The sequence below is a fragment of the Micropterus salmoides genome, unplaced genomic scaffold, assembly GCF_014851395.1.
Source record: "Micropterus salmoides isolate LMB-PRFRI ecotype aquatic unplaced genomic scaffold, ASM1485139v1 Ms_hic_scaffold_12, whole genome shotgun sequence".
NCBI classification, from domain to species: domain Eukaryota; kingdom Metazoa; phylum Chordata; class Actinopteri; order Centrarchiformes; family Centrarchidae; genus Micropterus; species Micropterus salmoides.
In genome coordinates this window covers 12,207,482-12,223,924 of record NW_024040263.1, presented here as the reverse complement: position 1 = coordinate 12,223,924, position 16,443 = coordinate 12,207,482, and the positions used below count along the sequence as shown (strand labels likewise).

General features: G+C 44.0%; 1 protein-coding gene across 1 annotated transcript; it reads left to right on the top strand.

Moving 5' to 3' along the window:
- Positions 1 to 399: 399 nt before the first annotated feature.
- On the top strand, positions 400 to 16,428 carry LOC119899178 (mucin-5AC-like; the record flags this gene model as incomplete). The annotated part of the gene is made up of 4 exons (XM_038713647.1): positions 400 to 530; positions 1,974 to 2,025; positions 2,116 to 2,151; positions 11,675 to 16,428. Coding segments are annotated over exons 2-4 (4,824 nt in total), but the record flags the coding sequence as incomplete, so codon positions are not given.
- Between the last annotated feature and the right edge of the window lie 15 nt (positions 16,429 to 16,443).

Genomic DNA, 16,443 nt, shown 5'->3' with positions numbered 1-16,443 from the left:
CAGTTTGATTTTATTTGTACAAAGAAGTTCTGTTGAGTAGCCTAACCTGGGGCACTTTTAATTTCGAGATGTGTCTGAGTGTGAGTGAGAGTAATAACCAGCGCCAGGATACTACTCTCAAACATTTCCAGCTTTCAACAAAATTTAGAACTTTGTAACAGTCAATGTTTTATTATGAACATGCAATTTAATGGACCACAGGAAGAATAACCAATGCTAATTGGATTAATATAGAAAGAAAGAAAGAAAGTTTGAAATAACAAAGTTACTTCCATCACTCAAACTCAATCATCCTATTCCATCCTTGGAGGAAATGATGCACAGCAGAACAAGTCCAGCAAGTTAAGTCAGACATCTAAAATTGTAAGAATTTCTTCACCCACACAATCCTCACTCAATGAAAAGTCTTCACTTCAACTTGTTGATTCAAGAGAATAAGGTGTCTGAAGCCTTCTTAGTGTTAGCTTGAACCATTTATTGAACAATTGCAGTGAATATAACAATATTGCTGCACAGTTGGACAGTTGAAGGTAAGAAATCAAATGTTTATATTGACATGGAATCACTTTGTATTACCAATGTGTACTTTATGTCTGCTAATTTACTTTTGAAAAGGCTGTAAGCCACACATATTGCAATTTTTTAAAACAATGTTTACTACTCTTTTTGGGACTGTAAATTGAATTCTGTGATTTGGAATGAAGGATTTCTATTTGGGTTTAGGGGAAAGGCTATCAGACAAATTCTAATCATAATTTATACCCTCTAGGTTTTGCCATTGTTATGTGTACTGCTTTTAAGTCACACAATTTTATTGAGTGACTTTTTTAGCTATTTGCTCAGACACACAGCAAACATGGTCTAATAAGAATTGCAATGAATTCAACCATTGCACAGGAAATTTATTTTAAGTATCTACCAATATTGATTATGTGAAAAAGGATACATACAATAAAGCATGAAAATGTATTCTGATACAAATTACATCAAATACATAAATTAAATATATAACAGACATGTGAATCTCAAACTGAAAGTCTGATACATTCATGGCATAGACAGATCAATACTGCGTCAGGAGTTTTAGTGAGTCTTAAGGAGTTAAGTAATTATTTGTGTAATTTGATAACTTGCCCATAACCTATTACTAAAATATTAGGTTGACAGAAATTTTAATTCAATCCACAAATAAACACAAGAAATGTATGCCTCCTAAACATGTCAGTAGTAACACACAGGATTTTCTTGGAGATGAATCTGAATGTCCCACATGATGCTATTATGCCGTGCATAAATTTTAGTCTTGTAGCAGAGCATTCACCTGCAGTTGGAATTTTAAACAGAGGTGTGGTGCTACTTTATCAGATGTGACAAGTTGTTTTTCTACAATACTGGCATTACCCAGGCATCTGCTAAATAATAAGGATGAGTACTGAGTCCCTGACACACACAAGTAGAGGATGGGGCAAGCATTAAGTCAAAATCACTCTTGTTCTTAGACTTAGTTGCCAGTTTATTAGGTATACCTTGCTACAAATAATGAAGATTAATAAAACAGTCCTACAATATATCCTACTTTCCCATATGTTCAGTTTTCAGACAATTTTAGTCTTTCAGGTTCTGTTGATTTGTATCATGTTATACTGCGAGGTATTTCTAATATTAAGTACCCGTATTGATATAAATGGGGTGAAGATTAGAAATGCCTCTCAGTATGATGCCTCTCAGTATGATGCAATGCAGTTCAACAGCACAACAAACTACAACTTCAACGCTGACCATTAAGTTTAATCAATGTTATAACCTTCATGTTTTAATGATTTATTGCGGTTTTAGACTGTATTTGTTTTAGCTAGGTGTACCTAATAAACTGGCTAGTAAATGTTTATAAGAATGACATCAGTCTTCATATTTGTTCTGCATACTAAAATGTATTCAAAATGTATTTATAATTATTTCTCAATATTTTACAGGAATAAAACACAGGGAGGATGGAGCCTCTCAGATTCCTTCTCCTGTTAGCAGGTATTTGTTGGAGTTCATCCATCTATGAGATTGTGGGAAACCTGAATTGGACTAAATTTAGTTTTGATCATTATGACATTTTCCCTACAGGACTAGTGGGAACAGCTACAACCAATGTCACAACAGGTAACATAATGATACAACTATACATTCTTTAACGATAACAAATTGTTTTCACATGATGTCAAAGGCAACCTATTATTTACTTTATTGTATGTCATCAAGTGTAGCTGGTAGAGTTGTCAATTTTGTCCAAACCAAGCCGCTTTCATTTATAAAATGTTTATATTACTTTTCATAAAATGAATGTGGGGATGGAGAAATACTTTTATTTAGGTTGATCTAAACAGTACAATATACAATGTACAATATGAACAGTATGAACAGCTCTGAAATAGAAAATGATGAATAAATAATAAGTGGTAGCCAGTAAAGGTGGCTGATTAGAGGCAGAGTTACTGGGTTATTGCACAGTAGAGTCAGCTTGTGGGAAGAAACTGTTCTGAGTATGTTGGTTTTAGTGTACAGTGCTCTATAGCACCTACCAGAGGGGAGAAGCTGGAACAGGTTGTGTCCGGGGTGAGATGGATCTGCAGTGATGTTTCCTGCATGTTTCCAGACTCTCGAAATGTCCTGAATAGAGGGCAGGTTGGCACTAATGATCTTTTCTGCAGTCCTGACTGTTCGTTGTAGTCTGTCCCTGTCCTTTTTGGTGGCTGATCCAAACCAGACAGAGAACAGACTAGATGATGGCTAGAACAAGCGGCAACCTTCCGGTCTCCCGCCTGACGCCAATACAGAAGTATCTGAAACTGCAATTCATCGAGTGGCCACTTGAGGCTGGCTGCAGAAGGGAGTCAATCTCCTCTGACCCCATGTTAAAATGCCCAACTTTACAGCAGAATAAAACATGTTTACTGCCTGGTTCAAAAAATGGTTTTAGTGCATATCGCTAATTTTGCCCTTTGTGATGTTATATTAAGCCAATTTAAGTTCTGCATTATTAGGGGCGTGGCCGCTTCAGGGTTCTTGCACCATTTTAAAAGTAAAATTTAATGCTTTTTAAGACATTTTAAGACCTCAACAAATATAAATTTACGACTTCAAATTTTGAAACAATTTCTTTGATAGAAAAGAGACGTGCGTTTGATCTCTTAATGAACGACGCAATGCCATATTTGGCAGTTTGATTTTCACCACAGGTGAATGACTTTGCATATTCCGAATCAGGGAACATAGAAGCTGTTTACACCTGGCATTAAAATGTATTTTAGGTGATCAGATTGTGATGTAGCACTTGACCACATGAAAGTACATGTGTAAATGCACCTGAGACACATTGAGGACAGATCTTGATCCAATCAGCAAAACGACCTCTGGAGGTGGTCAGAGACACTTCTGCAAATAAAATACAAAAGTCTGACAGCACAGACAGGCGCCTAGACAGTGTGCTGATTATTGATCATGCTCATGTTTTTGGTGAACTGATCGTGTCCATTTCTGAATGTGAACTAGGGCTGGGCAATAAAACAATAATGGTAATTATTCTGATACAGTTTTCCTCAATAACAATATAACATGTTCAATAAATATTTGATTTTATTCATTTGAATCACAAACGAATTAGCATTTTCTTTTCTATTAAGATATTTATTGTGTTGAGGAAAAGGGACTGAAAAAAGATTTTACTTTATTTTTCTCATGCATATTTGTTGTTTTATACAGTCAATGGTTCTACCTCAGATGTGTGAAGTGATCCACTGTGTGTTTGTTCTGACCATAAAGAAAAATTTAAAAGCAGTTAGCCATCTGGTTTATTCAAGAGCAAAAATCAGCCTTTAAACTTATAATAAGAAAGATAATCCTGGGATGGACTGGCGACCTGTCCAGGGTGTACCCCGCCTTTCGCCCAATGCCAGCTGGGATTGGCTACAGCCCCCCGCAACCCTGTACGCAGGATAAGCAGTTGACGATGGATGGATAATAAAGATAATGATTTTACTATTTTTGTCCATATCAGCCAGCCCTTACTCATACACTGCTGTGTTAAACTCAATATAAACTATGTAGCAAACCTAGATTTAGTTATGCATTTTAATAAATTTATGAGAATTAATACCCAATTATGAATTTTAATATTCATAAAATCAACAATATTCCTCGTTTAAGGGCACCACCGGAGTTGTTATAATCCTAGAGTCTCCGGACCTCTAGGTAGTTTTTAATAATTATACAATTATTACTAGTGGTCAGTTAGTTAATAATCGCTCAATTATCTTAAATCACTCAGTCAGTCTCAAATCTGAAGGGTTAATTCTCTTGGCAGGGACGTAGAAATAGGCAACAGTTCTTGATTATATTACAGTGAATTTATTCTCTAACTAATGTGATAAAAAAGAGTTAAAAGGAAATCTCTGACCACAGAATGTTGGTTAGGTCTTACGGCTTGTCGATGGCCTACTTTGGCCTGTTGCACGGGTCCCACGCTAGCTGCCCGAGCCTGGCTTTTTGCTAGGGATTCTCCGGGGTTCTCCGTGTCTGACTGAAGAAAACGCCGTCCTCCGTCTGGCAATTCGGCTGTTTTCAGGTTTCCTTTGTTGCCGCTGGCAAGACCACGTGGCTTGGTCTGACCTCGGTGAAGTTGGCTCGACGACAAAGCTTAAAAATGGAACTTGGTCGTTCCTGAATTAGTCCAGTGTAGCTTAACGGACTGATAACTTTAACAAAACAAAAGGAAGAAAGAAAATAAAACAAACTGAGGGGCAGATCAATGTCGCGGCACTTCGCGTGTATAGCTTCAAGCGAACAAAAGGCCTATTTCGCTGGCCGACTCTGAGAGCGTTGCCTGGCGAGGCACGCTGGACGCGTGCCGAAGCGTCCAGAGGGCAGAGCGAGCCGAGAGAGCAGAGAAGAGCGTGAACGACGTAGCGTGTCGCTCTTTTGTTGCCTGGGGCGTGGTTCCCCAGAGGGCGTTTCAGGTTTCCCAAGGGACTGCCTTTCTAAACTTAATGTCTAAAGGAAAATAAATCTTTGCACGTATTATAATCAAATATTTTCCACAATCAAGCCTTAATTGTCGAACAGTTTTACTGTTCTAAGTTAAGCATTTGGTAACAGGAAACAATTTTCACATTATTGGTCAGGATAATTATACATTTAACGGCATTTCCAACGATGGTATGTAATACTTATTTCGTCTACTTGGGGGAGCTCCGGTTACATGAGGAAAGCTAATCCAAGATCATCTCTCATTAGGAACCGGGGAATTTAGTTATTCATCCTTAAATTCAAGCTGGCGATTAAGAGTATAGTAAAACATTTCTTTAACATCATTTCTAAAGGAATTTTGTAGGAAAGTATTATGAACAAGCATTGATTACATTAGATGAGGGAGTGTCTTGCTGAAAATAAAAACACTGCAAAAGTAACTTATTTAGATTCTTTTCAGCACTAATATCAACAACAGATAGCAACAACATGTTAACATAACTACTCAAATAGAGGCAAACGTAATCAGGTAACTGAAGATTTAATTAAACTTAATTAAATGCTTTCGGATCTTTGGAGACTTTGGTTATTTAAAGTTCGGCTTTCTGGATTATGTCACAACTTGGGGAGACAGGGTATCCCTTTGATTGGGTAATGAAACACAGAGCACTGAAGTTCGACCGACTTCAAATTTCTGCGGTGCCTTCTAAAGGCATTGAAGATGAAAAGTTGTGCCATCTGTGAGTTTTCGTCAATGGGCGTGTCCGTGGCGTGGCGTCAAAGATCAACTCTTCGCCGTGACACAGGAAGTTGTTGTAACTTCAGTGTACATGCTCACATCTGAACCAAACTTTACATGCTTGATAACTCTCCCACCCTGCAGACATCTACATGCCAATACCGATTTATATTCATAGCGGCAAGTGCTATGTAGCTCCACATAGGGGACACAGGAAGTGACATGTAGCACCTTCATGCAGCGTCGGAACCGCGTAGCAAATTCACAGCCGCACTGGCAGAGCTCCAGAATGTGCAACGCGGCCGGCTCACACCCGGACGCGCTACAAGTGCGAGGGCCCGCCCAACACTGCTTGCAGCTTTAATTTTTCTCTATTCTTTTATTATTCTTATATAACTTGCATTTATTTATTCCATATTTATATATTTGTAGATTTATTTATGTCAACTGTATATTTGTCAACGTGTAGCACCTTATCACCAAAGCAAAAACAGTGTGTAAAACACTACTTGGCACTAAAGCTCCCTCCGATTCTGTTCTACCACTACTGCTTCTGACTAACCAGCAGGAGGCACAGCAGAGGGCAGTACAGATGGTGCTTCTGTCAGTGTCAGAGCCTCCGTGTAAGATGCTTCCATTGGGAAACGCGTTTTTAAAACTTATTTCGAGCACTGCTCACTCTCTCTCTGTAACAGCACCATACTGGTCTACAGTGTTTGTGCTCTGAAAGACATCACTTTGCGTATCTAAAGTCACCCAGCTGACGGAAATTAGGCCTATTCTATCTATTCCAATTCCACCCAGGTGTCATGTTTCCATCACTGCTGTGACTATGTCATCATTTGACACAGGATTTAATGCCAAACCCACCCTTTCCTACTGAATACAAAAACCAGATGTGTTTTGTCAAGTGTGAAAGGGGCATGAGTTTCATTGTACATCAAGGTAACAAGTGATCACCAGAATGCAGGAAATGTTGTTTAATGCTTGAACAAGTGTTCAAGTGATAAATCTGGGTCGCACAAATGGCTCACGGCTCAGGGCATCCGCTACCACATTCTTAGGGCCGGGGATGATTTCAAAATTATATGGGGCCATTTATATGGGGAAGTTGGACACCCTCCTCTGCTCACAGGTAAGAGTTAGTCGGTTGTTGTAAGTCCTTACAGAGAATGTTTGACCTCTCAACCAGTGGCTGAATTTGTCACAAACAGCCCACTAAAGTAAGAGGAATTCCGGCCTGTGAGCTGGATAGCGTGACTGGGCATAGTTGAGTGATTTGCTGGCAAATGCCATGTGCAGCGTCCTCGCCGTCGACCAGCTAAGACAACAAAGCCCTGAGGCCATTAGAGGAGGCATCAACTGACAGCAGGAATGGCTTACTGAAGATGGGTTGTGCATGGGTGTAAATTTCTCACAGTAGGGGGGGGGACAATAAACATAACATAACATTTCTCAAAAGCAATTTTTGAAAGGGATACAAATAATACAGCCAAAATTGTACTTTTATAGGATACGTGTACACAGAGAAGCCTTACTACAATTTTTCTGACCAACAACACAAAGCAATAGTTGTTTATATACATATATTTAACGGCAGCAGGCGAACTGATCTCCCTCTACAACGGTAGATCTACGGTATTAGCCTAATATTGGTTCACACAAAGGATTATCGCTGTAGTAAGCGATGCACAGGTTACATTTTTCCTGGCTGATTCCAGTCACTGATTTTTTAAAAGGTCTGATCTGCCGATTCCGATTTTATTTCTTTCTAAGATCTATATTTGACAGCATACACAAATATTTTTGTAAGTATTTATTGGAAAAATCTATTTTTATTAGTATCCCCATCAGCATAAGTAGAAATGTTGGCTATTCTCACTGATCTCAATTGTATGGTCATAATGAAACACTGATTATAAAATAAGATTAGCATTTTCACTGTAAGGAGCTGAAAATAAATTGCACACATTATATTCTCAAATTTATTTTTGTGTTTAATCACAAACTACAGTAATCTGCTCACCTTGCTTTTCCTGTCACACACACAAGCACTCACGTTTGGTTTTTCACCTGCAGCAGGTGAGCTGCGTGTGGAGGAGGCTTGTTGTTAATTACCAATAGAGACCACCGTGGTATGAATTACATCGTCACCAACAGCCCTGTTAACTGTTGCTTTACCTGCTCCCTGCTTTACATTATCCATCGTTGTCTTCTTCACTCGTGAATAATTTCAACACACCTAAGACATGTTTTAGCCTGTGTGTGTGTGTGGATGCGACATGAGGTTACTTTCTGTGCACACATGTGAAACATGGCGCCACGCAGCCTGTTTGTAGCGTTCAGTGTCACCGGCAGAGAATTGGATATTTGACACTGCTCGCCCCGGTCACCGGTCAGAGCCCAGTAAGCGAAAATAAACGGCCTATTTCAGTCCCCAGCTGATCAATCTGCACATCTCTAGCTGTAGAAAATGAGTTCCAGTCCAATAAGCTGTTAAACAAGCTACCAAATAAGCTAGGCAATGACAGAGTGGGCTCATGGAAAAATAATTGGTTATCATAACATTTTGTCATGATAAATGTATTAATGACTCAGCATCATCTGTATTAAAGACAAAAGAATCAGCTCATCCAATGTTTAAAGTGCATAAAACCACCCTGCCAGCCTACTTAACATTACTGGAGCTCCACAACTACTGACGGATTTGAACTGGTTTTCTGCCACCGGACTCCTAAACTTATAAAGCACTGTAATTGCCCTGTTTGTATTGTTTTACTATTTACACAATGCTATTTTAAGTATATATCATTATATTATTTGTTGGTTTTTAAGGGGGGGGACACCCCTCCAATGGGGGGGGGGACATAACCCCCCCCGTGATTTCTGCCTATGGGAATGTGCAAGAGTGACATTATCCAACAATGCCTGCTTCAGCTTCTAGAAAGCTCCACTACAATCCGGGGTCCAGTCAGTAGAGGAACGCTCCCTGGACACAGGTGGGCTCTTTTTTCCCTTGGCTCGTCTGGGCTTCTTCATACCAGACGTCAGCGAGAACAGGCTTGCTCATTTGGGAGTATCCCTCAAAGAACTAAAATCCCACCATTCCGAGGAAGGATCTTATTTTGGAGATTGAGGGGATCTTGGTGCCCTCTTCCTTCTAATCCTTCTCATCCAGGTCAACAATGGCTTTGACATTTTCCGGGTGAGTAGAGATGCCATCCTTCCTCACAATATGACTTCACAGATGATCTCATGAGGTAGCACTTCTTGGGAGCAAGATTCAAGTTGTGCGTTTTCAACCTCTTGAATACCATCTCCAACCCCTGCGGTGCCAACTGCTCATCAGGACTAAACACAATTACGTCATCCAGCTAACACAAGAGGCTCAAGAAAATTTGATCACCAAAGACGGCCATCATTATCCTTGTGAATGTGGCCGGGCTGTTGCTATTGACCTTGTGGCAGTCTGTTGTACTCATATCGCTCAAACGTAGTTGAATGCAGTAAACTTCTTGTCATCCCTGTGGACCTCCACTTTAGTGCATCCAGGGCATAATCCCGGTGAGGCAAGGGATGTGCATCCCTGACAGTGCTAGCATTCAGCCATTGAAAATCAGTGCAGAGCCGCAGGTCGCGGTTCTTTTTGCAGACGAGGACAAGAGGTGAGGCTCAAAGCTATCATTAAGTGTCTGGTAAACCTTAGAAAAGTCATCTGGATCCAGCACCACCCAGTAATCCAAATATGGTCATTTCTGGTTCTAAAAAAGCAAGATTGCGACAGCCAAAAGGCCAATCTTGAGACTAGTCGACAAACCAATGGGTTTCAGCACAGTGACTGCTTCCACTTCTTTTACAGTTATTGTTCACAGCTTACGTTTTCAGGTTGTCCATCCTCGTCTGTCCCATTCTCATGAACACAATATCTCAGCCTTGAGGCAATTCCTACAACAGTCAAGATGTAGGTGAAGTAATTCTGAAAAAAAACATACATGCTGGTTTTGGGTGTGTTGTTAATTATTTTTGTGGGATTTGATCCAAAACTGAGTTAAAAAGAAAATGTTGTTCATACTGTACAAGTTACAGCAAGATACTGAATATCACTGTAGACTCACCGTTTGACCGACCTGAAAACCCTTTGAAACACTTGTGTTTGAAGAAAGACTTGTGGAGATATAGATGTTAATTGAATTAGCATATTCTGAAAAAGTGACTGACTTTTGAACTGATCACATGTCAGTGGATGTGCTGAAAACGTTTCAGCTCTATAGGACTTATGGATGATTTTCTTCAATTTTTTGAAGTTAGGAATGAGAAATGTCAAGAAATTTACATTTCTTGTAATAAGCCACACCCACTTTGCGCAATCATTACCAAATTTTTTACATCATCGGTTGATGATGGATGGATGGATGGACTTCATGATTGGCTGAGCTGATCGTAGTGAAACCTGACTGGAAAACTAGGTGAGAAAGGCCATAGTCAGGACTACTTGAGTCTGGCTAATTTGCTTTACTGCTGCTAAACAGTTTGTTTCGCCCTCTGCCTGGCGTCAAGTGTCTCAGATGCATTTCAGGAACGGAGAGCATTGCTGGCTTGTTGTTAGTCCTTTTGTGCTTCTACTGGCAACTGTGACCCAGTTTTGTTCCGTTGTCTGCATGGCTTACTTTTTTTGTTTGTTTATTTTGATTTTTGATTGTGAGTTGCACAGGGTGTTTTATTTTGAAAATTTACCAGATTCTCTATGCTGTTCTGTGTCTGACTCCCTGCACGGCTCAATCTGCTCTGCGCAGCTTGATGCTGCTACCGTCAAAAATAGACACGCACGACCTGTTGCCGCGCTGCATTGGCAGACTCAGTGGACTTTGCAGGCTGCCACAAGGAAACACAATCTCGTCAATAGTCCACATAACCTCAACACCTGTCAATGCAACCTCACCACCTGTAAAAATAACCTCACCACCAGACCACATGACCTCACCACCAGTCAATGCAACAGCAACACAAGTGAATGTTGCTTGGCTTACATGAGTCCCATTTCGTCCAGACCGGACATTAGCCAGAAGCAACCTGTCCAAGTTCAAGCTAGGCCAGCATGGCTCCCATCCTGACGCTCTTCCCTCTCCTCCTCACAGCACCTGCCATGGTGCCTGGTCCAGTGGATTTGGCTGGGTGGATCGTCTTAGGGGCAGCTGTTTCTTTATCCAAACCAAAGCTTCCTTATGCGAAGACTGCATTTCTGTCATACGTAATATGTGTTTCAGCATCCTGATCCAGTCGATCTGAACAATTATAGCTTAGGCTATTAAATCAAAATCCAACAGACATCATTCAATGATATTTCAGCAATAAAGTCAAAAAACAGTTTAAAACAAGTGTTAAACAAAGTATTCACCCTAAAATTTTATGATTTATGTTATGGGGCATTGCATTTTGTCTCCATAGGGAAGGTGAGTCCCCACAATGTCAGCAATGTATGTGTACACCTACATGCACCGCCATTGCCATGATGTTTGAAAGAAAATGTAAATGTGGTTTTGTATCTTTGTTTGTAGCTAATGATTGGCGCTTAATTATTTGCAAATGAGTTTTATTGAAGCAGTGCACACATCGCCTGTTAATGTAAAGGCACACTGTATGTATGTGGAAGTGGAAACTCATTTCATTTCAAATAAAACGTCCCTATGCCCAAAGCATGCACCTCTTCAGGAGAGGGGTAATCAATTGAAGCATCTCACAGAAAAGGTTATTTTACTCACTCTTCATCACTTACATTTGATTGTATGAATGATATGCTATATACTGTTCCACCTTAAAGTAATATATAAACAACCTTAATATAAAATAACTGTATGTTATTATTCAAGATTAGCTGGACTGACAAACTAAACTTTTATGTGTAACTAATTATTCTCGTTGCAGTGCAAACAACCTCACTGCCAGTAAACACGACGTCAGAGCCTCTCGACCTGACCGCAGAGACACTCTACATGACAGCAGAGCCATTTAATATGACAGCAGAGCTACTCGATACGACAGAGCCACTCGACACAACCTCAGAGCTGCTCAACATGACCGCAGAGACATTTAATACAACGGCAGAGCCACTCGACACAACCTCAGAGCAATTTAATACGACCGCAGAGCCACTCGACACGACCGCAGAGCCACTCGACACGACCACAGAGCCACTCGACACGACAACAGAGCCACTCGACACGACCTCAGAGCTGCTCAACACGACCGCAGAGCCATTTAATACAACGGCAGAGCCACTCGACACGACCTCAGAGCAATTTAATACGACCGCAGAGCCACTCGACACGACCGCAGAGCCACTCGACACGACCTCAGAGCCACTCGACACGACCATAGAGCCACTCGACACGACAACAGAGCCACTCGACACGACCTCAGAGCTGCTCAACACAACCGCAGAGCCATTTAATACAACGGCAGAGCCACTCGACACGACCTCAGAGCAATTTAATACGACCGCAGAGCCACTCGACACGACCTCAGAGCCGCTCAACACGACCACAGAGCCACTTGACACTACCATAGAGCCACTCGACACAACCGCAGTGACACTCAACACGACCGCAGAGCCATTTAATACAACAGCAGAGCCACTCGACACGACCTCAGAGCCACTCGACACGACCGTAGAGCCACTCAACACGACTGCAGAGCCACTTGACACGACCATAGAGCCACTCGACACAACCGCAGTGACACTCAACACGACCGCAGAGCCATTTAATACAACAGCAGAGCCACTCGACTCAACCTCAGAGCCACTCAACACGACCGCAGAGCCGCTCATCACGACCGCAGAGCCACTCGACACGACCTCAGAGCCACTCAACACGACCGCAGAGCCGCTCAACATGACAGCAAAGCCACTCAACACGACCGCAGTGCCCCTTAAAACAACCTCAGAGCCACTCAACACAACCGCAGAGGCCCTCAACACAACCTCAGAGCCACTCAATATGACCACAGTGCCACTCAAGACGACCTCAGTGCCACTTAACTCAACCTCAGAGCCACTCGACATGACTTCAGAGCCAATCAACACGACCTCAGCACCACTCAACACAACCTCTGTACCACTCGACATGACCTCACCACTATTCACCACGACCGTGCTGCCACTCAACACGACCGCAGTGCCACTCAACACGACCGCAGTGCCAGTCACCACAACCTCAGTGCCACTCTACACAACCTCAGCGCCACTCAACATGACCTCACCACCAGTTACCACAACCTCAACTCCAGTCACCACAGCCTCACTGCCACTCAACATGACCTCAGTGCCACTGAACATGACCTCAGTGCCACTGAACATGACCTCACCACCAGTCACCACAACCTTACCACAAGTCACCATGACCTTGCTGCCAGTGAACACAACCTCACTGCCAGTAAACACGAGCTCAGCTCCACTCAACATGACCTCACCACCAGTCACCACAACCATACCACCAGTCGTCACCATGACCTCGCTGCCAGTGAACACAACCTCAGTGCCAGTGAACACGACCTCAACTCCAGTCACCACAGCCTCACTGCCACTCAACATGACCTCAGTGCCACTGAACATGACCTCAGTGCCACTGAACATGACCTCACCACCAGTCACCACAACCTTACCACAAGTCACCATGACCTTGCTGCCAGTGAACACAACCTCACTGCCAGTAAACACGAGCTCAGCTCCACTCAACATGACCTCACCACCAGTCACCACAACCATACCACCAGTCGTCACCATGACCTCGCTGCCAGTGAACACAACCTCACTGCCAGTGAACACGACCTCAGCGCCACTCAACATGATCTCAGCACCACTCAACATGACCTCACCACCAGTTACCACAACCTCACCTCTAGTTACCGCGACCTCGCTGCCACTCAACATGACCTCAATGCCACTCAACACGACCTCAGTGCCACTCAACACGACCTCAGTGCCACTCAACACGACCTCAGCGCCACTCACCACGACCTCACCGCCACTCACCATGACCTCGCTGCCAGTTAACACAACCTCACTGCCAGTAAACACAACCTCAGCGCCACTCGACATGACCTCACCCCCAGTCACCACGACCTTGCTATCAGTGAACACAACCTCGCTGCAAGTAAACACAACCTCATTGCCACTCAACACGATGTCACAACCAGTCACCACGACCACGCTACCACTCAACACGACCTCAGCACCACTCAACACGACCTCAGCACCACTCAACACAACCTCAGCGCCACTCGACATGACCTCACTCCCAGTCACCATGACCTCGCTGCCAGTTAACACAACCTCACTGCCAGTAAACACGATCTCAGCGCCACTCAACACAACGTCACCACCAGTCACCACAACCTCGCTGCCACTCAACACGACCTCACAACCAGTCACCATGACCTTGCTATCAGTGAACACAACCTCGATGCCAGTAAACACAACCTCAGTGCCACTCAACACGACCTCAATGCCACTCAACATGACCTCAGCGCCACTCAATACGACGTCACCCCCAGTCACCATAACCTCACTGCCATTCAACACAACCTCACCACCGTTCACTACAACCTTGCTGCCACTCAACATGACCTCAGTGCCACTAAACATGACCTCAACGCCACTCGACATGACCTCACCCACAGTCACCATGACCTTGCTGCCAGTGAACACAACCTCACTGCCAGTAAAAATGATCTCAGCACCACTCAACATGACGTCACAACCAGTCACCACGACCTCGCTGCCACTCAACACAACCTTAGTGACACTCAACACGACCTCGCTGCCACTCAACATGACCTTAGTGACACTCAACATGACCTTAGTGACACTCAACACGACCTCAGCACCACTCAACATGACCTCACCACCAGATACCACAACCTCACCTCCAGTCACTATGACCTCGCTGCCACTCAACATGACCACAATGCCACTCAACACAACCTTAGCGCCACTCAACATGACCTCGCTGCCAGTTAACACAACCTCACTGCCAGTAAACACAATCTCAGCGCCACTCGACATGACCTCACCCCCAGTCACCACGACCTTGCTATCAGTGAACACAACCTCGCTGCAAGTAAACACAACCTCATTGCCACTCAACACGACGTCACAACCAGTCACCACAACCACGCTGCCACTCAGCTCGACCTCAGCACCACTCAACACGACCTCAGCACCACTCAACACAACCTCAGTGCCACTTGACATGACCTCACCCCCAGTCACCATGACCTCGCTGCCAGTTAACACAACCTCACTGCCAGTAAACACAATCTCAGCGCCACTCAACACAACGTCACCACCAGTCACCACAACCTCGCTGCCACTCAACACGACCTCACAACCAGTCACCACGACCTTGCTATCAGTGAACACAACCTCTCTGCCAGTAAACACAACCTTGCTGCCACTCAACACGACCTCACAACCAGTCACCACGACCTTGCTATCAGTGAACACAACCTCCCTGCCAGAAAACACAACCTCAGTGCCACTCAACACGACCTCAATGCCACTCAACATGACCTCAGCACCACTCAACATGACCTCACCCCAAGTCACCATAACCTCGCTGCCAGTCAACACAACCTCACTGCCAGTCAACAAAACCTCACCACCGTTCACCACAACCTTGCTGCCACTCAACATGACCTCAGTGCCACTAAACATGACCTCAGCGCCACTCGACATGACCTCACCCACAGTCACCATGACCTTGCTGCCAGTGAACACAACCTCACTGCCAGTAAAAATGATCTCAGCACCACTCAACACGACGTCACAACCAGTCACCACGACCTCGCTGCCACTCAACACAACCTTAGTGACACTCAACACGACCTCAGCGCCACTCAAAATGACCTCACCACCAGTCACCACAACCTCACCTCCAGTCACCACGACCTCGCTCCCAGTGAACACAACCTCTCTGCCGGTAAACACGACCTCAGCGCCACTCAATACGACCTCAGCGCCACTCAACATGACCTCACCACCAGTTACCACAACCTCACCTCCAGTCACCACGGCCTCGCTCCCAGTGAACACAACCTCACTGCAAGTAAACACAACCTCATTGCCAGTAAACACGATCTCAGCGCCACTCAAAATGACCTCACCACCAGTCACCACAACCTCACCTCCAGTCACCACGACCTCGCTCCCAGTGAACACAACCTCTCTGCCGGTAAACACGACCTCAGCGCCACTCAATACGACCTCAGCGCCACTCAACATGACCTCACCACCAGTTACCACAACCTCACCTCCAGTCACCACGGCCTCGCTCCCAGTGAACACAACCTCACTGCAAGTAAACACAACCTCATTGCCAGTAAACACGATCTCAGCGCCACTCAACACAACGTCACCACCAGTCACCATGACCTCGCTGCCACTCAACACGACCTCACAACCAGTCACCATGACCTTGCTATCAGTGAACACAACCTCTCTGCCAGTAAACACAACCTTGCTGCCACTCAACACGACCTCACAACCAGTCACCACGACCTTGCTATCAGTGAACACAACCTCCCTGCCAGTAAACACAACCTCAGTGCCACTCAACACGACCTCAGTGCCACTGAACATGACCTCAGTACCACTCAACATGACCTCACCACAAGTCACCATAACCTTGCTGCCA